General features: G+C 32.4%; 1 protein-coding gene across 1 annotated transcript; it reads right to left on the bottom strand.

Moving 5' to 3' along the window:
• Nucleotides 1–213: 213 nt before the first annotated feature.
• On the bottom strand, nt 214–26,539 carry LOC136043894 (uncharacterized). The gene is made up of 4 exons (XM_065728922.1): nt 26,453–26,539; nt 6,804–6,934; nt 3,513–3,981; nt 214–393 (listed from the first exon to the last, which is right to left on the bottom strand). The coding sequence occupies exons 1-4, from the start codon at nt 26,521–26,523 to the stop codon at nt 237–239; spliced, it is 828 nt and encodes a 275-aa protein (XP_065584994.1). The 5' UTR covers nt 26,524–26,539; the 3' UTR covers nt 214–236.

Raw genomic sequence — 26,539 nt, 5'->3', positions numbered from 1 at the left:
AGAGTAGTTGCAGAATTATTCATTTGTCCGGCAACCACAAACCAAGCAATGTTGTTGTCCTTATTTTATAAATTATCAGTAAACTAGTCAGGACAGTCATTTTCAAATTGAGAAACTTTCGGTTTTTAGATATCCAGCCTATTTGATTAAATTTCAGTCTTTGATTGAATGAATAACAGTTATTTATGACAAGATATTGAATAAATACAAAATAAATAAAATGTCAGAAATTGATTTCAATGTAATGGTTTTGCAGTTGCAGATACACTTTTAATCTTGTCTACAATAGCCTGTGTTACTTTAGATTGATAATCTCTTGAAGAAGTAACGCCGAGAGCAGATGGCGTTGACGATAATGTCTCAGTCCTCTTAACAGAGTCGTTCGAGTCAGCACTAGAATAAAATAAGTCAAGTATTCTTAGATAGTCCAGTACTCTTAGCTAAAGCAGTCCACGGGGCATTTAAAAGGTAGATTTTTACAGGGTTTAAAAGAGTTTGGTATAAACATAGAGAAAAACTTATAAAGATGGAAATATGTTAAGAAAACAATTCTTATTTTATAATCTTAACTTATTATTTTAGTTTTTTCCACTGCTTCTAATACATTTATCGATTACTTCAATAGATTTTTTTAGTTTTGAATCACCTCTCAAGCAAAATAATCTAGAGCTCTCTTTACAGAATTAGTTTATAGAGGACTCTGAAGTAATGGCAGCTTCGTCAACACGACTTTCTTGAAAAAAGTCAATTGACTTAAGACAACCTTAAAAAAAAAAAAAAATTTCAGACGGCCAGAATCTTGAGTTGACGGTACTACATTTTTAAAAATTAAACAAATGTTATTGTAAAAAATGTATAAATTTCTCGGAAAAAGTGGAAAAAACTGAAATGAGTGGAGAAAAGCAAAGCTGCATGCAAAATGTGGTAACTACAATTGTTCTATATAATTATGAAGTTAGGATTGTTTACTTAGCGTGTTTCTTTCTCTACAAGTTGTTCTATAGGCTTACACCAAGAGTTCTTACAAAAGGGTATAAAAGCTGTCATAACAACACCGATAATATATTTGTCGTAGGTTCTAATACCATGCAAATACAGGATTCTATTTAGCATGCCAAAAAAAGTAAATACTTAAAATAAGAGTTTCTTAGACCACACTGCCACACATTTACGAATAAAGCGAAATAGAAAATATGGAAAACCGGAGTAATATTTCATATAAGACTTGGGAAAATAACAAAGAAATTTACTCTATTTGTGTTTTTGTTTTGTTGCTATTGTATAGTGATCATTATTTTATTGGTCATTATTAAGATGTAATTTTCTTATCATTTGTGTATTTTTTTCCTTTTTTATAAGTTTTGTTTATTTTGTTTATTTTCGTTGATAAAGACTTCCAAAGGCGCAACCAGAATATTTAAATCTTAATTATTATTAACAAGAAAGTTTACTTTTTTGCTGTTTTCGTTTCTTGTTTGAAATATTCTACCCGTATTTTAATATTTCCGTTTTGTTTTATTTGTCATAGAACAATATTTTAAGATATATTCATCTTGCAACCCTTTCTTTTTGCCACCCCCTGTTCAATTTAAGCATAGGAAATCCAGTAGAATTTTGCAGAAAGCTATTAATCAAAATCTTTTCATACTAGAAAACATACTTTCATACTGCTGCTTCTTTAGTAACAGCTGATTAGCTATTTAGCGTTGTAGGGCTATATGATATCAACTTTAACTTTAAAGAATTTAAAAATAAAGCAGTAAAGCTCTTAAATTACGCTTTAATCTGCATAAATATTCTGTGTCAGCCAAAAGTATCTTTTAAAAGATGTCAATTTTTAATTGTATATACAATTGACACCAACCTTATAAACATCCAGATGAGCAAGGTTTCAGGAGATTAATAAAAAGTTAAAAAAATTAAACAAAATAACGGAAAGACCCTCAACTTCAACTTTAGGGAGAGCATAATTCAGATTAAAGCTATAAGAAATCAAAATCTGTACCATACAGTAAATAAACAATGGACTTAGAGTTAGTAACTGATAGTTCAAATGAATTCCTTTTGCGCTGAAAATGCAAATGGGGTTGCTCCAAGGTTAGGTTTTTTTCCCTTTGTTTTAGATTAGACAACAACAATGGAAACACCGCTTCACATTTTGCTCCTCACTTACCTAAATTTAGGTTGGAGTGAAGACGTTTTTGCGCTAAGAAATTTTACAGTTTGTTTAAGAAATTAAACAAATTTTCAAGTAAAATTTTCAATTTTTAAAGTAAAAAAAAAAAACAATTTTTCAGCTAAAATTTTCAAGTGTTCAAAACCTGATCCAAAAACATTTGTGATGAATATCTGCGAAAATTTAATCGATTTCATTTGTACATTTCAAACTTATTAGTTACTGAAAATGATGAAAATTTCTTAACTACTTAAAAGTTGTCTAGTTAGGATTTAAAACTCAAACTAACTGAACAAAATCTTTCTACATATCTGCAATATTCTACACATGCTAGAGCAAAACAACTTCTTTATAATAGTAGTGATAAGTTTTGAATCAAAATTTACAGTCTCTAAGAATTGAGAATGGTAAGTTGATTTTATCCTCAACCTTTAAAACAAAATATAGTTAGTTAAAAAAGCTAGACAGTTTTGTCTAGTCATTGCATAAGAATTGAAATTAGTTAGATTGAATAAGATTAGGCCCAATTAGCTTTTTCTTATCAACAGCAATTATATGTGAGTCTACTTTCAAACTGCAGTATTCCAGACGAAAAAATTGATTAATTCAAATGAATTAAGTCAAAATGGGGAAACTTCACAATTGAACATATTAGTGTGTAAATAATTAAGAATTTTATTGGAGCTTCTGAAACAGAAAAAATCTCTGTATTATACATAAATTTGTGCATGACCAGATCATTTTGTGCTAATGTGTATTTGTGAGGGGGAGGGGGAGTTCCTAAAAATGCTGCATTTCAAAAGAAGTGGTACACACTTTTCTAATTTTGTACTTCCTATTTTGATAGTCCAAGTTAGAATGTGTACCTTGTACTTTCTAGCCCTGTAAAAGGGTGCTAGGGCAAGCACCCATTTCTCTATTTGTCACCTTTAATGAAGTAAATTATAGGATTTTGTAGTCCCTAATTCGGACATAAATGCTTGAATAAATGAATGACTCAAATTGTAAAAATTCTCATAAATATCCATAGAAAAAATCCCATAATACTAATTGGTATGCAGGTTATTTTTGTGTTAAAATAAAAATACGTGCAAAATCGAATATCTTATTTTCACTAATTAAGCTTAATAGCGAAATATGAATAGAAAAATAAGAATATTTCATACCGTTCTTTTATTTCTATAAAAAATAAGAATAAAATACTTGGCAAAAATAGAATTTAAGCCACTCTACAAAGTATCACTTGTCAATTATCTTCAAAAATTTGGAAAAAATTCAACTTCTATTGACTTATTTTAGGTGATACCTCGAACCATATAGGCCACTAGTTCCATACCCTAGTCCGTGGCTTCCATATCCGAGAGAGTTTCCGTAGCCACCCATTCCACTGTAAAGTCCACCAAGACTGCTTCCACTATATCCAAGACCGCTTCCGCCATATAAGCCGCCAACACTGCTACCACCATATAAGCCACCAAGACTGCTTGATCCTAAGCCACCATGGTTGTATCCCAATCCAGATGTACCTAAGGAGCCATAGCCTCCAAGACCACTCATACCACCCAAAGAATGCATTCCACCAAGTCCACTAGAGTAGCCAAGGCCACCGTACTGGCTGCCCAAGCCTCCAAGTTGACCCATCATTCCACCATGCTGACCCATCATGCCGCCATGCTGACCCATCATACCACCAAGACCACCAAATTGACCACCAAGACCTCCAAGTCCCCCTCCTCCAGATAGAAAAGGATTGTGAGTGACAACGGAATTTGCTCCACTGATACCACTTCCGAGGAAGTTTGTTCCTGAAATAAAGTCAAGTTAAGTAGCAATTCCGTGTTCTGTTTCGCGTGGCAGCTAAATTTATTGAATAGATGTCGTTGCTATCAATTATCAACCATTTTTTGCTTTTTCAAACAGAGATGAGATAAAACATGCTTTTTTTCCCTAAAAACTACACTATAAGAAAATTAGTGGAAGAGTAAAAAAATGTCGAAAGAGAAAGCTTGAAAGCATTTTAAGATATAGAAAGACTCATTTAACAACTGGCTAAATATTAGAAGAGTTGATTATTTTGATGGTAATCAATTATTACACAAGCCATAAATTAATGACCAATGACGACTAGCATTAATTTTGGATTTACAGCATTATTTAGGAATTTCAACATTGTACTAAGCTGTCTATATACCTTTCACCCGTGGATGGCTAAAAATTTTTTTAGCTATACTATGCCTAATTGATTGGTTGAAAAAATAAAATAAATTGATATTGATCTTAGAATAGTCTGCTTTAGAGCTATATTTTTCGCTTAAATAAGTGCAAAGTAGCGATCCCATGCTTTGTTTTGCCTCGCAGCAAAATTAACAATTAGATGTCGTTGTTATCAATAATTAGTCTGCCTGGTTCTCCTGAAACAGAGTGGAAATAAAATATGTTTAATTTTTTATGAAGACTACATCTCCAAGTTTTTTACTGTTTTAAAAAGTAAAGTTGAGAGAAAGAGTCAAACTTTAGCGTAAAGAGCGGGGCACTGAGAAGGGAAAAGCCCCTTTATTATATGGAGTAATTTCTGTTAGTTTTGAGTTTTAATGCCGCTCGTTACTTTCAGTTAAAAACCTTTTTTTTCGCTTAATCAATTAAAAAGCAGGTAAAAAGGCTTAAGCCTTTACCTACCCAGTCCATAATGTTTTGGTATTCCTCCCCTCCTCCCAGGACTGTTTATCCTGAAAAAGCTAGAAATATTGTCATATTTGAAGATTGATCTTAAAAATGAAGCTAAAAACACTTAAACTTCCCCACAACCTATATAGAATTTTTGTACCTCATCCCCTGAAAAAGCTGGCTCTGGTTTAAGTGGTATTATACACTTAAATAAGCGCAAAGTAGTATTCTAGCACTGAAATCTTGTTGGATGTTTGATCCCCCTTCTTGGGATATTATAATGTTTTATAAGTAATTACTTGGTTAGGAAAAAAAGCAAAGAAGAAGAAATGTTCTTTTGTGGTATCCCTAAGTAGGGAAAAAGTTGTGCAATGCATGTCTACAAGTAAAATTATTCAAAAAATACCTGCAAAATAAGATTAACTCTATCCATATTAGAATTCGATAAATCAGTGAAACCTAAATACAAAACTGGAACAAATACAGGCTTTATGGGCCCTCTAGGAGGTGGGTTATAAAACAAAATACTTTATTGCCTTCTGGATCCGATTACAAATTTAAATCCCTTCTAGCGGTTCAGGAAACCCTATGTATATACAAAAAATAAAAACAAATGAAAGAGAAATTAAGTAAAATATCCTTCAGTATTTCTCAATATTTTTTTTTGTATATTTACCTAAAAGTTTATTGCACAAAAATCTAAATTTTTTCAATTTCCAACTAATATTATTGGCAGGAAAACCTCTTAAGATCAATTTTTCGCTAAGCATTTGACATCTATTTTTAAAATATGTTTAATTACTGCAAATTCTTGCATACCTAAATAGGTGATAATAAAAAGCTGAATAAGTAACATTTAAATGCGTAGTACTCTCAAAGAATGGGAAATTAATTACTTCAAAATTAAAATCGCCAGTTTAATTATATATTTAAAAAAATAATGTATTATTATCTGAAATATTAATATTTAAGTCTAAAAATGGTCATATTGTCCTTTTCCATTGCTAGGTTCCAGAATTAACTGTACTTTATTAAGATAAAACAAAATAAAATTTATAATTAAAATTACTGTTGCTCTCTTTTTCAAAGGTTTTGCCCCTTTTCTTTTTTTCAGTTTTTTTCCTTTCTTTTTTAATAGATAGGATGACTGGTATAATAAGTTATAAGCGTATTAGGAAAAAACAAAATCCTAGATTCAAATCAAATAGAATTTGCAAAATGGATTTCAACTAAAATTCCAATCTAAAAGCAAAAAAGGCAAGTAAAATTGAAGGAAAAAACGAACATAAGAAGCAGAATTGGTCATTTTCCCTTATAAGATGAGTCTTTATCTTAGACCCAAGATAGGTAATAATTAAAAAAAACACAATGGATAAAAGAAGCAGAAATAATATTTTCATTTAGTTTTTTGTAAATGAGGCGGCTTTCCTTGTTTGAGAGAAACCGATTTTTTCCTCTCTTTTCCAATATTTTGGTTAATTTTGGAGGCTGTTGACGATTCTAGCAAAAAAATGAAATTTGTGAAATTGTTAATTAATTGTAAAACATTTGTTTTATTTGTCTGATTTTGTGTATTTAATTTCAAAATATTTAACAATTTTGCTCTTCTAATTGGAAATTAGCCTTAAATCTGAATTTCTGGAGATGCCTATCGTTTGATCTTTATTTATCGATTACGGTGATAACTGGCAACACTACTTTACCTATAGCATTGAAAATTCATATATTCTAATTTATTTTTAAAATATTTATTGACTTCAGAACTTCAAAAAGGATAATAACCAACAAAATGTTATGTTTACACATCAAATCAGCTGATATATGAATTATAACTGAACCAGAAAAAATTCTTCTTTTTGTTGGGATTCGACTTTTAACTTGACATTTTCCTTATAAATTTTTAACCAAATTGATGGTACTAAGCTTAATGCACACACTGAAACATTCTTAAACTATAACTTACCAGCAACGCCTCCCATTCCGCCCATTCCACCCATGCCTCCCATTCCGCCCATACCACCCATGCCCATTCCTCCCATGCCACCCATACCCATTCCTCCCATTCCTGAGCCTAGGAGGCCGCCTGAATTGTACCTAGAAAAAAGAAATACATCTATTACTGTCAAATATAAAGTCATTCTAAGGTGTAACATAAAGGTAAATAAGTATTAAATGTAAATAAATCTGTTTACTTAGTGTTAAGTATATTTAGCATTTAGTTAATGTTGATTTGCTTACTTCCCATTCATTCATTTGCTAATTAGTAACTAGCTAACTATATCCATTGATTTTTTACACATTTATTTTTTACAATTATTTGTTTTAATTATAAAACTTTCTTAATTCCTTTTAACATTAATTACTAGTCGTCTGCTACAAAAACAGAAACAAAAAACTTTCATAAAGTACTAAATCGAAAGAGGAGGAGGCTATATGTCCTTTCCCCGCATATTCACGAAAAAGGCCTTAAGCCTGTCTTTTAATTGGAGATGAAAGAAACTACATTTTGATTGCCAGGAGCTCAAGTAGAATCGCTTTTCAGTTTTTACCTTTTTCAGTAATTATATTTTTCTACTTCATTATTCTTTGTTTGGATTTTATTTTTATGGTCAACTAAATTGAAGTTTAGCTTATTCAGTTTATTATCGTCTATTCTTGTCAAATACGAAATCATTCTAAGCTGTAACATAAAGGTAAATAAGAGAAAACGCAAATACCATTTATTAGAGAAGGAAATTGATCCTTTGTTTTACAAAAAAAAAAAAAAAAAAAAAAAAAAAAACTTGGCTATGATCCAATAGAGAAATAGTTGTGAACTATTTTTTTTAGTAAGAATATAAATTTGCGAAAACGAACAGAGTAAATTTTGCAGTGAAACAATAATAGTCAAAACCATCTATCTCAAAACAATTTTTGTGGATGATGATAAAGAAAATTGCAAACCAAATGGGTCCATAGTAAAAGTGGCAATAAAAAGCGGTGTGAATGAATATATCATGAAAACTTTGATATTACTTAGAAAAATGGATCCAAAGCCACGTCTTCCTGTAAACGTGGTATTTCATGTAAGTACCATGGGTATTATGGGTATACCATGGGTATAATGGGTCCAAAGCCACGTCTTCCTGTAAAAGTGGTATTTCATGTAAATACGATGGGTGTTATGGGTATACCATAGGTATGCCATGGGTGTAATGGGTCCAAAGCTACGTCTTTCTGTAAACATGGTATTTCCTGTAAAACTTGCCAATCTTTTTGTCTGTTTGTGTTTGGATACGTATTCACATTGAGAATAAATATATATTCCATTTCCTGACATGGTATTACAAAATACACACCCCAAGAGTCTTCTTGAGAGCCGGACACACATATACAAATACAAACTAACGTTTCGTCAACTAACAAACTCACAATTGCAAAACTCACGAATTCATAAACACCTTTTAATTCTTTAAGATTTTTTTTTTACCCAAACTACCAATTATAAATATCATTATCTTCATTTTAGAAGAAGTGTTTTTAACTTGCATCACTAAAGTTCTCTAATTCCTAAGTAAAAGCAATAAAATTCCATTTCTTCGTCTCTAATTGAATCTTTTGTTTGAAAACAATTTAAAATTTGGCTCGTTGCTTCTTATGAAAAATCATGAAGTTAGGAGATGGCGGCGATGTATCATCAAAAATAATACTCTAAGATATCAGTGATTACATAGAGGGTCCATAGAGGGTAATATTCAAAGGATATCCATGGAGAGTAAGGAAAAAACTGTGGAGGAAATGAAGTACAAAAGGAACAATTACGGCTTCTATACTTTGTCTTTTTGCAAAAGACTTAGTCTTTTGTCTCTTTGTCTTAAGCAACATTCCTAGAAAAGCAATTTCAGGCCTGGCTTTACCATTACCGATGCCACCTAATACAGAATGAATCAAGGGATGATGAAATTCCTGCTCTGGCTTTACCACGATACCCCGTATAAAATCATTAAAACTTTTTACATACCATAGATGCATATAGTCTTTTACTGGCCTTAGTTTATGCTACGATGGTAGTGAGTACAATGATTTAAACTATGATGAGGTTATATTGTACCCAAAAATCCTACAGTATTAGGGTACTATGCTATTCAGCTACATATTTATAGTGAGATTAAAAAATTGTATAAACGTTACGAGGAAGGGAAACCCCCTATCTATATATAAAGAGAGAAAAAGATTACATTGTTTTACGTGAAATATCACGTTTACAGGAAGACAGGGGTTTCGGCCCATTCCCCTCAGTAATTTCTAAATTTTCCTAGCTTTGCCATTAAAATCCTATATATTTCTGTTTAATCTCCCTTGTATCCCTGGCCCTGGAGCCTTTCGATGGGGAGTAAGTGTATTGTGATTCAATTTTGAATTGTATTTTGTATTGTCTTGTATTTAATAATAAACTTTTCTCCCTCAATCTCTCTCTCTCTCTCTCTCTCTCTCTCTCTCTCTCTCTCTCTCTCTCTCTCTCTCTCTCTCTCTCTAAATTCAACACTTGTTTACTTTTCTTGAGCCCCCCCTCTCTCCTCGTCTGCCATAAATACATTTCTGACTACAATTCTGTGCATGTTTTATATATATATATATATATAACAATGTCTTAAATAGAAATGTTCTTCGTAAATATATGCTATGTATTATAGGGTGTTGTTATGTTGTAAAACATGTTTACCCTTTTCGCGATATTTTTTAGATAAATAAAAGATTCTGTATAACCCAAGAAAAAACTAGTAACTTTATACCATTAAGGAAACGATCTTTAAAGGCTTCAAATACAGCGTAGTATAGAGCATACAGTATATACCCTTTATTAAACTATGGGTATATTTACTTTGAAAACAAATTCCATTGATTTCAATTTCCTCAGAGAATAGGCACTTCAATAAATCGGCTTTATTAGAGAACCTAACTAATGAAGGACACAAACAAGGATTTTTTAGATTTTAATTTAATGAAGATACCGCAAGTAAATGTTTTTCAAAAATCTGTGATGAGAGGATTTTTAATTTATTTTCTAATGAAAAAAAAAATACATTTTTCAAAATCTGGGGGATGAAGAAGTTCCTCACTTGTACCTACTAATTCGGTTGCTTGAGTGCATAGCACTGCAATTTTGTGTCAGTTTCTTGGCTATATTTTCCTCAAGGGGGAGACACCCACATTCTCAACACCTCTCCTCGAGGGGGACACTCGTCTAAGCCCCTGCTCCGAGAGTCCTCTATTAGGTTTGACAAAAACTAATTTTCAGCTAATATTTGGAACTAGTACAAGTTTGGCTTAAAAAAATAAGTCAATTCCTTATTTAGATAAATTGTATTTGAAGGAAAGTCTGTTAAGTAATTGGGCTAGTAAAATTATAAGCAAACTCTGGACTTAAACAAGTTTTGACCAAAAGGCTGTCCATAATAAATTATCTAACAGTCCGTGGTAACGAACTGTAGTAAGGAGCGACCCGGCTCAATAGTAACCGAAAATTTAAAAAACGGAATTTGATACCTATACTTACATCAAAAGAATTGCATTTTATTGCTGATATAAGTTTCATCAAGTTTAGTCTTACCCATCAAATATTACGAGCCTAAGAAAATTTGCCTTATTTTAGAGAATAGAGGAAACACCCCTTAAAAGTCATAAAACCTTAATGAAAATCACACCATCAGATTCAGCGTATCAGAGAACCCAACTGTAGAAGTTTTAAGCTCCTATCTACAAAAATGTGGAATGTCGCATTTTTTCCCCGAATACAGATCACGGATGCGTGTTTATTTGTTTGTTCGTTTGTTTTTTTTCCAAGGGGTGATCGTATCGACCAGTGGTCCTATAATATTGCAAGTGGGCTCATTCTAACGAAAATTTAAAGTTCTAGTACACTTTTTAAGTGACAAAAAATTGGAGGGCACCCTCCCACGCACATGTTTTCCCAAAAGTCACTGGATCAAAATTTTGAGATAGCCATTCTGTTCAACTTAGTCAAAAACCTAATAACTATGTCCTTGGGGACGACTTAGTACCCCTCAGTTCCCGAGGAAGGGGATGCAAGTCACAAACTTTGACCATCGCTCTTTACACTAGAATTTTTTAATTGTTTTAAAAAATGGAGTCGCGACAAAGAGTCAAATTTTAGCGTAAAAAACGAGGCGTTTAGGAGGGAGCAAGCCCTTTCACATACGGAATAATTTCGGTAAGTTTTAAGTTTTAATGTCGCTCCTTACTTGCAGTCGAAAAAGATTGTTTTTTCTATTTAATATCAGGTAAGGCGAGAACACAGGACCAGAATGCAGTGGATCCAAGCACCACCAAAAGATTGAATTTTTCAAATCGTTTTATTTTTATTCTTAGATAGAAAATATTTATAGAAAATATTATAAATATTTTAGAATTATAAATTATTGAATTATTATAAATCTTATAATTATTAGAATTACATTTAGAAAATCTTAGCTTTATTATAAATATAGAAAATATTTAGGTTTAGGATACTACTTAAAGAGACAATATCAACTACACGGACAAAAAAAAAGTATTGAATAAGAAATCTGCAACTTTTTTTTTCTTCGTATAAAATTTTACGATCATTCTTTTATATCTGATTCTTTATTATATTTATATTATATTCTTTTATGACTTATATTGTCTCTGTTTATATTAATGAAAAATATTGATTACAATTAAAAGTTGGCTTCACAATATTCTTTGAAATTTTTGACCAGAAGTTTCATCCAGTTCCTGGTTGAACATCAAGAATATAAAATACAAGCCCTCGTGTTTTCATTTTATTTAAAGCCTTGTTAGATCTGAAATTGCTGTCATAATAATTCGTAAGGTGCCACACTCGTTCACCATGACAAAAGAAAAAAACATGACCTTCCAAACAATATTCAAATTGTAGAAATAATGACTGATCTATTAGTTTTTGACTATGCAACGGAGAGAGAGGATATGACTCCTAGAGCAAAGGGGCCGTTAAGGGATAGGATGTAGGAATGTAGTGAGGGATAGGGTTAGGAAGCAGGTTTTTACCCTCCTACATTCCCTAGTTTTTGAAAACTGACTTTGGGGTATTTTCATGTAAATAAAACCGTTTTTTTCGGTATTTCAATTGAAAAAAAACATACACACGCAATGGCATCCCACTAGATTTTGGAAAGCACAATTTCCGTCGCTCTAAATTTTATAGAATTTGCACCCCCTGTCATAGAAAGTGGAAGCTATGGAAGCTCAGTTGAGTTTTATTTGTGTATAATAGTTTACAAGTATAAAATTAGCTCTTTTTCTTTAAAAGAGTATGTAAGGGGGTTATTTCCTAAGTTTCATAAGAACCATTGAGAAAACTTCTTTAATTTTACGAGAATGCCAGGCATTTATAAAAAGTAACACCAAAAAACAACAATTAAAAAAATTTACTTAACGATAACTGCAAGACCTTTATTTACAATTAATACTTTTTTTTAACCTTGACCTTTTTTTAACCTTTTATGTTGTTTAGCACTTTTTTTCAACCTTATTGTTTAGGTTTTAATCGATGAGTGGTTAAAAAACTTTTTAAACACGACATACTGAAGCTCATCTTTCGCTGCAAAAGGAAAGCCTGGACAAGCGTCAATCCTGTTATTTTTTAACACTACCATAAACTGTTTTCAAAAAGTTCATGGTAATAAACTGTAAGCAAGGAATGAATCGGACTATTAGGGGCAGAAACTCGGCGAAACACCAACAAGAATTGATATTTTATGCCATTCTAAATATATATTATTCATTAAGTTTAAAGTCGCCCATAAGACAACCCTGAGAAAATTTGCCTGATTTTCTAAAAAGCCAGTAAATACTCCCTAGGAGGCAAGAGATCTCGATGAAAATTATACCATCAAATTTAAGCATCAGAGAACCTTATTGTAGAGGTTTCCAATTACTATTTTTTTAAATGTAGAATTGTAGAGGTATTGTTGAGGTTCAAGTTACTGATTTAAAAAATGTAAAATTGTAGAGGTTTTACAATTGTAAAACTGTAGAGGTATTGTAGAGGTTCGTGCTACTATCTTAAAAAAAAATAGACTTGTAGAGATCCTACAATTGTAATATTATACAGGTATTGCAGAGGTTCAAGTTACTATCTTAAAAAACGTAGAATTTTGTATTATCTCTTTCACCATAAGAAAGATCACGAATGTGTGATTATTTACTTTTTTTTGCTATCGCATCAAACCAATAGTCCTAAAAGATTCATTCGACCGTAAATTAAAAGTTTTACTGTCCTTTTAAGTTACTTAAAAAATTGTGCCATGGGAAAGTGGAGTTCTCTACCTTTTTGTGGAAACAATATACAATTTTGTCCCAAAAGAGGGCCAAATTGGTATCGACTGAAAGTTTGTAGGTGGCCAATTGATTAAGGAGTATAATAAACTATACATTGAGCTTCTCAGTTGTAGAGGAATTAATACCCTGCTCTGGCGCGTTTATACCTGAAAACTCACGTAGTCAATGCAAGAATAGTAGTTAATATGGATGTTTTTCTTAATACTCGAATTAACTATGTTGATTCACCTGATTTCTCACATGGTCAGTGATGTATAATTCCGCATCAGCTATTGTGAGGGAGAGGTATTGGGTCATTGTTAAGGGAGGGGGTTCTAGGTGTCTCAAAGAGTCATTGCAATGCACAAATTGTCTGACTTTCAATGAGTATTTATATACATAGCCTACAGGAAAGGGTGCGTGGTATGAAGGGTAGAAATTAATATCTCATCTCCCTTCATTTAGATTAAGCCAGAAAAGAAGAGCTCCGTGTGGTAATCTCTTTCTTATTACAGAAATGTGTTCCTGGCATTTATTTTAAAGCTTCATTTAACTAAATTGATTTGCATGCTAAGTTGGTTAATGTTTATGTTTCTTATTTATGTTTGTTTTAATGTATTTGCATATCAATGTTTCATGTAGTTACGTGCAGTGATGTACAAGTGCATATCAGTTATTATAAAGGAGAGGCGTGGGTTATTGTGTTGGCCAGGGGGGGAGGTATATATTTAAGAGTGTATTTTAATGCTGAAATTTCCTAACTCTCATTGAACCCTAAGATAAATATAGGACTATTTTTGGGGAAGTAAAAGATGTTAGAAGCTGGTGTCTAATCCTACTTGATTCCCAAAAATATTTTTGGTCTGTGACTTTATTATTGTGTTGAGGTGTGGCACCTCTTCTGTTGCGACAACCTTTTTCTGTGCAACATGAAAGATTACATTCATATGCCTACTGATGCAGAGGTGGATAAATGGGGGCGAAGTCTCATTACCCTCGTCAATAAATGCCTTCGAGGGAGTAGTTATTGCGACGAAAGTCACAATTTAGAGTATAGAGTGGGTTTGAGGTGGGGCAGACTCCCTCATATACAGAATTTTCTGTTTTGATATCGTTCCTTGCTTCCATTTGAGAAAATTAGTTTTGTTTTTTCGATCTTATTAGATCTGAACTCGTTTTCATATTAATTCTTAAGGTGCCACCCTTGTTACCCATGACAAAAAAAGACCTTCAGAATATTTTCAAATTATAAATATTGAACAAGCGAGATGTCATTTAAAAAATACGGATATGTCTTCCATGTATTTCTAGCTTTCCTTTGGCATTCACTTCATTGAATATTAATAGAGTGAATTTCATTGAAGCAACTTCACAGCAATTATTCACGTCATATCAAAAGAAGAAAAAATTAAATATCACACGTGATATATTACAATGACATAGTAAGTAAAAGGCCGTATGACTCCAAAATACACCCTTTTTGAAAATATGTAACTTGTACCACGTAATGGTTACATGATGACTAGAACCACAACCACAGGTTCAAGTAGATTGAACAGCATTGCTAATATCACCTGGTGGCCAATAAACAAAAACATTAGTGTTACTTGGTAATTTTAGGTTTTTGGCTTGGGACACATAGCACTGTGATGAACAAAAGCTTCAGTATTTGCATTTTATATAGAATAGAAGTTATTTATTATAGAAGTTAAAATTAACCAATTATATCGAGTATTAAATTAAGACATCCCAATTTTACTTGAAGTAAAATCGAACCCCTTGTAAAAACGAACCACCCATTTATTTTTTTTTAGTGAGACAAATAAAACAAATAATCAACAGCAGCTACAGTCCAGATTTTGGTGCAATTAATCACTTAACCTGACTTAGTTGTGATTGTGTCTTGATGTGGGTTTTTCCTATTTGCTTTCTTGTTCTTATTGTTCTTAAATATCTATTTACTAATGTTTTTGATTTTTTTTATATAAACATACGTGTAGCAGTAAATTGGATTTTTATTTAGACTCCATTAACTCTAAAGAGTGTAAAAAAAAACAAAAACACCTTAAAAAATCTTATTTCTTAAAAAGTTTTCGTTCTTTTTACTGGCTTAAGATTTAATTTAAGATAACCAATCAGCTTTTGAATGGGTGAGATTAATTGCTACTCCAGAAATTACATTTCATTATTGAATAATATGAATGGCTTACGAAATTACGTCGCAGACATAAACCAATGAAATTAAATCGCACTTTTAACGATATAGCTCTTAAAAAGTAAGCTTTTTTCTCTTCTGTTTGACTAAAATGTTTGCATGGTTAGCATTGAAGTCGGCTCTTCAAAAAGTGTAACTTACATATTTTTGTAAACCAAGAAATCTCTAATGTGTCGTTTAAAAGAAATTCAGTTACAATCAACTAGGAACATCACAGTAAATGGCACAACTAAAACTTAGCTGATCTTTTAGCTTCTCATCACTCGTGGCGGCAAAATTCTACACTAAGCTTTGAATGACCCTCTCCCCTTTCTCTCAATCCCTTTCCTTTCAATCGTTGGCCTTCCCTTGAAATTATCGTAAATCTTCTCCTCCCCCAAAAATCATAGCTGGGTCCACTCTAAAAATAATCCTAGCCTTAAATTTTGGCTTTACACCTGGCAAAGAGCATAATGATACGTAGAAGCTATACACATGAGCAATCAGAACTATCAAGTCACAAGTGTTTAAACTACAAAACGGTGCATTATGGCTATTGGATTAGCAGTGCCTGGAAGGGAAAGTGCCTGGAAAAAGCTTATCTTTGTTACACAGACCTTTGTAGATCTACACTTCCCCCTTCCCCTCTTTTTTGGGATATTCCAAAGTTAAATTATTTTCAGTGTAGTGAAAATAATAACGTCTCTTAACCAGGGTCGTATACGGAATTTTTTTCGGGGGGAGGGAGGAGGTTATAAAAATAAATTAAAAAAAATTGTTTATATGCATTTTTTAAGTTTTATGTGTGGGGCATTTTTTATTTGGGGGAGGGAAGGGATTAAAACCCCCTGCATACAGTCTTGCTATTAACCCATTATTAGGGCTTAAATTTATAACCCTCAAAACTATTTAAAAGAAAATTGTCCCTGTCCAACCAGAAAAGGGTTTTGGCAGCGTTCTTGGTAATTTGTGTAACTAAGCGAAGGCCATAGTTGGAAACATTCCATTCATAAATTTTCACTATCTGAAAATCAAATGATGCACCTCACCAAATGAAGCGTTTAAAAAAGAAAAAAGAAGTTATGTCGGAGGTGCTATTAGTAGATTCTATCTCGTTGCTTATTTTTATTTTATTTTAAGAATGATACTTAAATAAACAATAATTTTGGCGACGGTATGATTTAATTTGCTGCTGCAGAAGACAGGATTTTCTAGTTAATAAAGTAATTATGACATTCCTGGTAATTAATTCTGTTCAATTAATCTAATTAGTCAATTTTAATTAGTAAAATTATTTTAATTTAATAAATAAAAATTAAATTTGGATTAAATAAATGTAAAATTCAAAAATCCAAATCAGGAAAGAAAAATTAAAAGCATTATAAGTAAAACAATTAGTAAATTATGATATCTTTGATAGTTCGTCCTATTTAAAGAGGGAGTAACTATTCTGTGACTCAAGTCTCAAAGGATAGTAAAGTACGTTGCAGTATGCAGTAAACAGCAGGAGGTTTTGAATTAATCTGAGGCTTATTAAAATTTGACCTCTCCTAAACATGCCATGGTTTATTAAAATATCTAAATTAAGGATATAAGAATTCTTTCTTTTTTAAGTGTAGGGTTATTTCCTCTGTAAGACAGAGGCAAAAAACCCTCTGGCTTACAGAGGGTTTTTTTGGGACAGGGGTTACAAAAAACTTCAAAAACGTGCACAAAGTTGCTTTTATTCATTTTTATTACGTTTTTACGTGCCGGGCAAACATTTTTGGGGGGAAGGGTTCAATACCCCTAACCTGGATATATAGCCTTGAGTGCTATACAAACATTTTTTACAAAGGAGACAGAGAGGTAGCTCATATAAGTAGCAAAAGTAAAAATGCAAGAACAATATAGATAAAAGTAAGAAAATATTATGAAAAAACAAATGAAAAGAAAAGAAGCCAACAAAGTAAGTCTAATGTCTTACAAATTTAAGCCTGTCTATATGCAAGTTCTCCTGATCGGTCTATCATTCTTGAATTTGGTTTTTAAAAATCATGTCGTTAATCAACTTCATAGCACTGTAAAAGCAATAGCTCCCACAGAGAAGTAAATAACTTGCCAAACAAAATATAACTTAATTATAGGGCGGTGTTGTGAGAATTGGCAGGGATAGGGTGGTGAATAAGATCTATGTTTGAATTTGGCTTGAGATGTGAATTTATAAGGACCAGTATATTTTGCTAACAGTAACTCTATTGTGCCAAATTCTTATGATGATCATAACCTCCTGAAGGCTGTATAACTAGAGCCTGGTGCTGTAAAACTTCCTGTAAAACATTAGAGTTCACACGCAACCATCATTTGTCTCCCCTTTTTTTCAATAGTGTATGAGGTCAGGTTTCTCAGTTTGACATACTGAGCTTAATGTCTTACAATCACTTGAATCGTACCTAAGCTTTTCGAAAAATTTTGAACTTTATAAACGAAACCTCTTTTGCTATAGTTCCCATTATTTTACAGTCTCTTCTTTTCGTATTGTATTTTGTGTTGACTTTGGTGTGAGATAATTTATTTCTCTCAATTAGAGTTATGTTCGATTCTGTGTAAGCGCTTGCGAAGCATACCTGTAACGCTGAAAAATTCTTTCTAAATATGTATTTCGCCAGGTGGTATCCAGGAGGGATATGTGCACAAAAATGTAAATAATCAAATTTTTTATGTATTTTTTACAGTTTTCAGAGCGCAAGACTTGAAATTCTGACGACAGGAATCCGAGTCCCGGCGTCCCGGTTACTTGATTTGGCATGGGGTTCAATGGTTGAACTCTGTAAGCTCAGCCACAGCCTACCCAGCTCTAAATGGGTATCTGGAGAAATCTTGGAGAAAAACACAGGAAACGTCGGATGATTTGCCCAGAAACACGCGTTGAACTCCCCGCTGAAGGTTAGATTTTGTCTAAGGCCGATTTCACCAGTCCTTATCTGTACAGGAAAAAAAGACATCAAAACTTAACGAGAATGTGAAATTCCATGGTGGTACAGTGAATTGATCTTTGCCTGGCAATGTGGGGTTAGATCCTACATCCCTTAGGGTCTCCAACTGCATGACGATTATGCATTAGCGTTTCCAGACAACATCACAAGAAAAAAAATAAGAAGCACATCTGGCAATGGACCTCCTCTTGACTTAAAATTGTTATCCTTGTCATCCACAACTGCATCTATGGGAACGTGGCCATCTACTAACACCATGGTTAGCATCTTCTATCTGATCTATCTAGCCAGATAAATCTCGTTTTGAGTGGATTTGATGTTAGCTAAATCTCAGCGTAGCTGCAAACATCATTGACAACGCACCTTAATGCAAGATGTGAATAGTAGAAGGATGGATTAATCAGGGAGAAACTTTTGTGTCGGAAGATAATTCGAATCTTGAATGGGTTTTGATTCTAATTGATTCTCGAAATAAGCGCAAACTCAATCTCGATATTAGTAAAATATCATTGTGAATGGGTCTTTACATGACTAGCTATAGTCAGCACCGAAGTTCAATTTATTTGACCTTTTTTGGATTTTAGCCAAGTACAGTTTGATTTTGTTCAGTTTTTACTTGAACATGTCGGACAAAAACAAACATATTTCTCTAGTATTTAAACCATAGCCAGACACCATCTTTCCAAAATACTTGATCCACACCTCTAAGAAGGGGGGACGGCCAATTTCCTCTTTAAGATGGCAACTGAATTTATGCTTGACTTGTTAATAGCATACGGTTTTAATTCCCATGCATATGCTCCATGCTCTGTCTAATAGAACCATAACTAATTAGTTATTAATCATTAGTTAAACTACTAACGAACAGGTTATAGATAAGACACTGACAAGTCCTAATATATTCCTGACTTACATCAAAAAAGTGAAGTCTGTTTCCTGGTTTCATATTGCGTTATGTGCTGTTTGGATAGTATGAAATACATCCCAAGACCTGTTTGAACTCTTGGTGGGGCCCGTCAACCCCTATGTATTTGAAGTCAATAGAGTATTATAATACTATTTTCACGCTAATATTTGCTATAATCTCATGACATTGATGTTGAATTGCTATGAATAACGTTTTCTCTATTCTCTCATATTTTTGGATGGGTCCTTGGATTGTCCCAGGAAGATGATTAGGAACATCAATTAGGAGGGGATAATTACCCTAAATTGAAAAATTATGTGTTTTTATTGAAAAAGATTAAGAAAAATAGCTCATAAGGCTCAAGAAAAACCTTTACTATGTGTTTTCATAAAAAAAGAAGAAAATCCTTGCCTCAACCTACAGTGCCGCGAATAGGCGCCCTTGGCAATAATCCAAAATCTTTTTTTGCAGATTCATGACGAAGAATAGTTTCCAAAAGCTGGAAGTGAAAGTCTTGTACTCTAGTGCAGTGTATAATTTGACAAACTTGTGGCAGGATCAGTAAACAAATCTTAGGAATCGAGTATAGGATGTCCTTCCTGTTTGTGAGATCAAACCAAAAAAAAAAAAATGTTTTTCAACTGAAAGTAAGAAGCAACATTAAAACTTAATACGAACAGAAATTATTATGTATATGAAAGGGATTGTCTCCTCCTCAACAACTCACTCTTAACGAATTTTTTTTTTTACTTTGGAAAAAGCTTCTTATTGTTCCAAGTAAACGATTTTTAAAAAATTACTAATTATTCTAATTAAACGACCCTTGTGTTTCAGGAGTTGTTCCTAAAGAATTGGGACAAAATTCAAACTTTAGTGCAAAGGGAGAGGTGTCTAGGAGAATGCAACCCCTTCATATATGTGATTTTTTTTAAAGTTTTAATGTTTCTCCTTACTTTCAGTGGAAAAAGCCTGTATTTTACTTAATTTCTGATCGTTTTTTAAATAATTCCAGGATATTTGGCCCTACCTCCACGGAGAAATGCCCTCGCTATTCCCCCAGTGTATAATTTCCTCTGACAAGTTCACCCCTGGAAAATTCCTTCCCCACGGAAAGTTTCCTCGTGAAAACAAAAACAGCAAGAAAAATCGTCTTCCCACTATAAAATGTATGCATGTCTCCCAATAACGAATGCTATGCGTAAGCAATGGGCAGTTTTTAAAATCCGATTCTTTTGATATATCTAATTCAATTTTTTAGAGTTTCGGTTACTATTGAGCAGGGTCACTCCTTACTTTCATTTCGTTACCAAGGATTGTTTAATTCCTTGTAAACTGCATTCTACACTAAAACTAATAAAAATTAAATTATAAACAAAAAACTGTAACTATTGTCAATTCGTGATTCCCACGCATTAATCAAAATTACAACGTACTAATATATTACTTTTTATCCATCGGATCGCAATTTCGATAACCGTTTTTCTTAATTACATATTTATAATACAAAAATACATAGAGATTAAAATAAAGATATTCCCCCCCTCCCCTAGGCTTAGCGTAGGTCCACTCGTACCTGAAAACCGCTATTTTCCGGTAGTTTCAGTCAGGTTGTTACAAAATTATGAAGTTTTTAGGGCACTATTGAATTTTCGTCAGTGCTGCCATACGGAACCGTCAAAGCCATGGGGCAAAGCCCAAACACCTGATTTAATTTTAAATACAACTTCAAAAATACTTTGTTACAATACATTAAAAATTCAATAAGGGTTTTCCTCCAAACTTTCTTTCAGGAAAAGTATGTATATATATTCATTCCTTATATTTTTTTTACCAGGAAAAGTCAAACATATTTTGAAACTTCCTCATTCAAGTTAGCATCATTTGTGTTAGAGTCTAATTATATGTAGCTAAATTTCACTAAATAGAGGAAACAGAATAATTGAAATGAAGCGGTAAAATAGGAAATGAAAACGATATAAAATACAAAAATACTTTGATCCGGAAGACTATGCAGCAAAATAAAGCAAATCAATAGATAAATAAACGATAAAAACTGACTTTCAGGGGTACTGATTTTAGCCTAACTATTAAAATAAAGAAATAATCAAATCTCAGGACAAAATTCAAAATAAAAAGGCACAGATTATTTTTCTATGAAAAATGTTTGGACAAACAAAAATAATTTTTGCCGTAAAGTTTTGTATAAATACGCTTTAGGCTAGTCATGAAACGTGAAAAATGAATAAAAGTAAATCAAAGGAAAAAGTAAATCAAGGAAAAAACACAAAGAAGTAATCCAAAATATTCAGTAGCTTTACACTGGTTTTAATAGGATTATCCTGGTTTTATTTTCTTTTTAATTATGGTTTTATCCTCTGCATTGGTTTTTATTCATTTTAAATTCTCATTGTTTTCGTTTAATGCTTTATGATCGTATTTTGATTGTAATAGACTCCAACAGCTCTTTCTAATATTTTAAAAGACATATCCAGCCAAAGTTTCACATAAATTATAAAAATTTAACAAAATGTCTGATTGGTGAGTAAGACTAGATAATCATAATACAATACTAAATTCAGAATATTTTTCAAAAAAATTTCCCGAAAACCGAACTGTTTTTATTTGCTTTTTGGCTTTTTTTTGAAAAGAGGGCTATGAAAAAGGACAAAAATAACCGAAGGCTCCATTGAAAACGCTATTTGAAACCATGCCAATTGTTTTCCACAAAATATCTTTGTCTTCCACAAGCAGTAGGAATGTATTCCAAATACTAGTAATAACGCATCGTATTTCCAGGGTACCTTAGCCCCAGTTAAACTGCAAAAACTCCTCATTCTCCCCATCCTGTTAGCAAGAATAAAACAAAAATACGCTTTCTAGTTCAATTCTTGCCGATCGCAAACCGATTTATTTGCCGCAACTATACTGCGCCTAACCATAATAATAATAAATAAATGGAGTCTCGCTTATCAATATTTGTTTATGGTATATATTTATAACAAATGCATGGTATGATATATTTACGATGGTTCATAATGGCTACAAAGGCAACTTATGTTTTCTTAAAAACTTCTTTGTTGTAGGCCCAAATAACCAAGATTGGTGTAGTTGAACAAAATTAATATTTGAATACTATTATTTATTTATAGTATTATATTGTATTACTTCTCTTATTGAAAAAAAAGTTTCTGATCGAAAAGAAGTCTTATCAAAAACAAGTTCATAATATTATATTGTATTACTTCTATTTATCAAAAAGAAGTTTATGGTATAAAGAAATATACAAAATATTGTATGGAATATACTATTATAATTAACTATTATTGAATATTATTTGAACTTAATTATTATATAGTTGAACTAATATTATATTTAAACAAACGTGTTAAATTAACTGTGGATCAATTTCAGGATTTTGGACATTGTCCCTGATAGGAAATTAAGAACTTACAAACCCTCTGAAAAAGAATTATAACTCCCCCTATCAACAATAGTTAAGTTCGAAAATTCAAACTCCTCCTTTTCAAGTGTCTTTAACCCCAATATTAAGCATGGGCAGTACCCGTTTGTAAGTACACTCAAATAAAAAGACGTTAATAGAAAACAAATTTACATATAAAACAACTTTTAAAATCTATTAGTTAAATCTATTTAAAAAGCTTAAAAAACTGGTTTTGCAACTCTAAATCATCTCTAAAAAGAGAGTTACCAATCTTTTACTACAGCACAAAATATGTCATATGTTAGGGTATTATTACGCGATTTCCATAAAAAGCTCTTAACCACATGATTAGAGTAAGATGAATGAATTTGTTTTTAATGGTATTTCTTGCTTTTTGTAGTGTCTATCATACGCAAGGGACTGTCCATTCTTCACCACTTGGTGCACAGTTCTAATCAATACTTGTTCGACCCCGCCTGAAACACTTCGGTGGTACCCCCAATTTTTGTGACACGTCTTGTGGCATCTTTATGGCAGAGATTGTGCTCCTGTTGGCATGAACGAAATGGTGCTCATAGTTTCAAAAATTGGGAAAGTTTTGGTGTTACGCCATTTGAATGGTAGTTTTTAATGGTGTTTCTTGCTTTTTGTAGTGTCTATCATACGCAAAGGACTGTCCATTCTTCACCACTTGGTGCACAGTTCTAATCAATACGTGTTCGACCCCGCCTGAAACACTTCGATGGTACCCCCAATTTTTGTGACAAGTCTTGTGACATCTTTGTGGCAGAGATTGTGCTCCTGTTGGCATGAATGAAATGGTGTTCATAGTTTTAAAAATTGGGAAAGTTTTGGTGTTGTGCCATTTGAAAAAAGGAAAAAATCTGCAATGGGTAATGGTAATTATAGATATTTTTTTATATTATAGATATATTATAGGTAATTATAGATATAGGTTTTATAGATATTTTTATAGATCGCATATCCTTCGTGGTAAGACATCAAGTACTAGTGTCACTGGTTATTTGGTTTGGGACGGAAGTAAGCGTTGTAACTCTATAAGCTCAGACAAAGTAGACCCAGATCCAAGTAGGCACTTGGAGACAACCTGGGGGGAGGACACAGAAAGCATCGGATGATTTGCCCCCAACCCAGTATAGTGCCCCTGGCTGAGGGTTGAAAATGAGGAGATCGGTCCCTACGCTACGTGTACCATTGACCAACCATGAAAAAAATGTTTAAACAGCTAAGAAAAATTTAAAATCCTTTGTTTGGAAGGCTGACTTATTTCATTTTTTATCTACTAAAAAAAAAAAAAAACAAATATAAGACTTGAGATATGAGCATTGAAATATTCTAACAATATTTTGAATTTTTATCTTCAAGGCGACATTTTCATAAAAGTTAATATAGGCCTGTTTTGCTTTAACCTGAATTAACTAGATAATTAGTAATTTTTGTTGAATATTTGAATAAATGTGTAATTTGGCATCTAACTAAAGATGAAGATAATGAGAATTCTTCCGTGACTTATTAATGGACACGCCTGTTTTTTTTTATTGGTTGTCTGATTGCGCTTCAATTTGTTTAATAAGAACTAAACAGATGGATAAACCATATGTAATAAAGGAGCATGACACAAATACGAGCAGCTCATAAAATCTTTGAGGTTGTTCAATAAAGAAGACACGGTAAGCAGCTGCTTATTAGTCTTTTGATAAACCCTACTGCATTTAAAATCGAACTGATGTCTTTAGATTATGGAAAAAGAATTTTAAGTCCAAAATTCTTTTAAAAAAAATTTAAACCCAAGGTTCAGATTAAAAGTTACGTATAGTCTTTTGAATTGCTGCAGCAGAAATTTCAAAATGAAATTCACAAAATGTACTTTTTTTGTACACAGAGCGGTCTTCGTTAACACCGCATAATACATCAGAAAGGCTTTTCAAGTGGCTGGCACAAATGCATAATTCTTATTTGGAGGGACATGGTCATTTTTTTGGGAGGGGTAATATTTGGGGGAAGAGATATTTTTTAAGGGAGGAGCCACCCGAGATGTTACGGTGCTTAAACCCCTATCTGAACTGTGTTTATGCAAATTTGCTATTTTTGATGAATTTGTAAAAAAAGTATAAGCACAAAAAAGAAAATAAAAGAAGAAAAGAAAAAAAATTATGCCAAGATTGAAATCACTCTCTAGGCAAATAAAAAAAAATGGTATTTTCTAATCTCCTTGACTTCAATGATGGCAATCATGAAGAGACAAATAGAAATGACTTTTTTTATGTTTTTGTGACTAAAAGCGTGCTTAATTGGCTTAAGTCTATGCCAGTCACGTTGCTACTTATTTCTGAAGAGATAAATAACCCCACCTTTTCAAAGCCTGATTATTTTGAAAAATACTGGGTAAATTAAGGGTAAAGGGCTCTGGGCTTTGGGTAAATTAAGATAAAGTAGTTGCTTAGGCTATAGAAAAAATGCCGTACACAAGACAAGTTTTTCAAAAAATTTAAAGAGCTCTATTAAGCCAAGAATGAGCAAAAATTAAGTCAGATAATCTTCCAAGTGTATAACTACCACAAATCAAAAAATATATGAAAGTCAAATGAACAGAAATTACAAGTAATAGCAGAGTCAAATTCAAAACAAGCAAAAATTAACATGAGTAGAGCTGATAATCCCCATGCCTTCTTAAGACTAGAACACAATTTGCGCTTTACTGAAACAAATTACCGTGAATTGTCAATTTAATTGACATATTCTGACATTTGTTCCTTAAGGTTTTGATATTTTTTTTATTTATGAAAGTAAGAAAGGTGAAAACATTTCAAACATATTTTGTTTTCAGTAAAGTGCAATTTTTTTATGTTCTTGAAAAGTTATGGGGTTTATCAGCCCTACTCATTTGAATTTTTGCTTGTTTTGAGTCACTAAAGAGTCTTTTTACCATTTATGACTTTGTTTCTGATTCCTTCTTAATAAGGTAGAGAAATCGATTATAAGTCAAGCATCGTGTTTTTTTTTTTTTTTAGCATTTAGTTAAGCAGTTCTTTTTTCTATTAGAAAATATAATGTTTTCTTGAGCAAACATAAAGAAACAAAATTTAGGCAAGCATATTTAACTCACCTAATTGCCTACCTACTATCCTGTAGAGTTATACTGGAAGCGACTCAGAACATCCGAACAACAAAGAAGTGAGGATGCAAAGTAGCAAGAATATTGTTATTATAACGTTTAGTTCAGCAAAGGAATCTTTTCGCAAGATTAACTTTAAAAGTGAAATTGGTCATTTAAAAAAGAAAATACTATGTGGACTTAAGTGAGGGCAAAGAACAACCTTAAAACTAAAACCTTTCGGCATAAAAATTAAATTTAACATAAATATTGGGTACTTACATGTTATCCCAACCAGATTCAAGTTCCTGATCTGAGTAAAATCGGTTTCTCTGTCTGCAGTCGGAGATGATTAGCTTACCCTGACTGATATACCCTGACTGAGATGATCCAGGTATATCTTAATAAAATATTTAATACATAGTGTTGGTTAGGTTAGGTATTTAACATAATGCGTTCTGGGCAGCCTGCTTTCTAGAAATTCTCTGTTGTAGTTTCCATAATTTTGTTACTAAGGTATTGTATTTTCATCAGATTATAGGGTATTTCATTGTGTTAAACCTAACTTCACTCTTTGAGTGTGGTCGGGATGACACGTAAATACTGAATATTGACTTCCATGAAACTAAAGTAAGGTAGGCATGCTTAATTACTTACCCAAGTCCATTGGTTAAACCGATTTGAGCTAAGGCAGCCCTAGCCAAAAAAACAAATATCAAGACGTTCATTTTATGACTGAACCTA

Source organism: Artemia franciscana, chromosome 2 (assembly GCF_032884065.1).
Source record: "Artemia franciscana chromosome 2, ASM3288406v1, whole genome shotgun sequence".
Classification (NCBI taxonomy): Eukaryota; Metazoa; Arthropoda; class Branchiopoda; order Anostraca; family Artemiidae; genus Artemia; species Artemia franciscana.
This window is presented reverse-complemented; position numbering and strand designations above follow the sequence as displayed.

What these genes read in the sequence shown, in the direction of transcription:
- LOC136043894 (XM_065728922.1), bottom strand. Translation starts at nt 26,523, where the DNA reads ATGAACGTCTTGATATTTGTTTTTTTGGCTAGGGCTGCCTTAGCTCAA. An exon ending in CGGAATGGGAGGCGTTGCTG is followed by an intron (nt 3,982 to 6,803) that starts GTAAGTTATAGT and finishes ACTTTATTTCAG; the next exon opens with GAACAAACTTCCTCGGAAGT. An exon ending in TATGGAAGCCACGGACTAGG is followed by an intron (nt 394 to 3,512) that starts GTATGGAACTAG and finishes ATTTTATTCTAG; the next exon opens with TGCTGACTCGAACGACTCTG.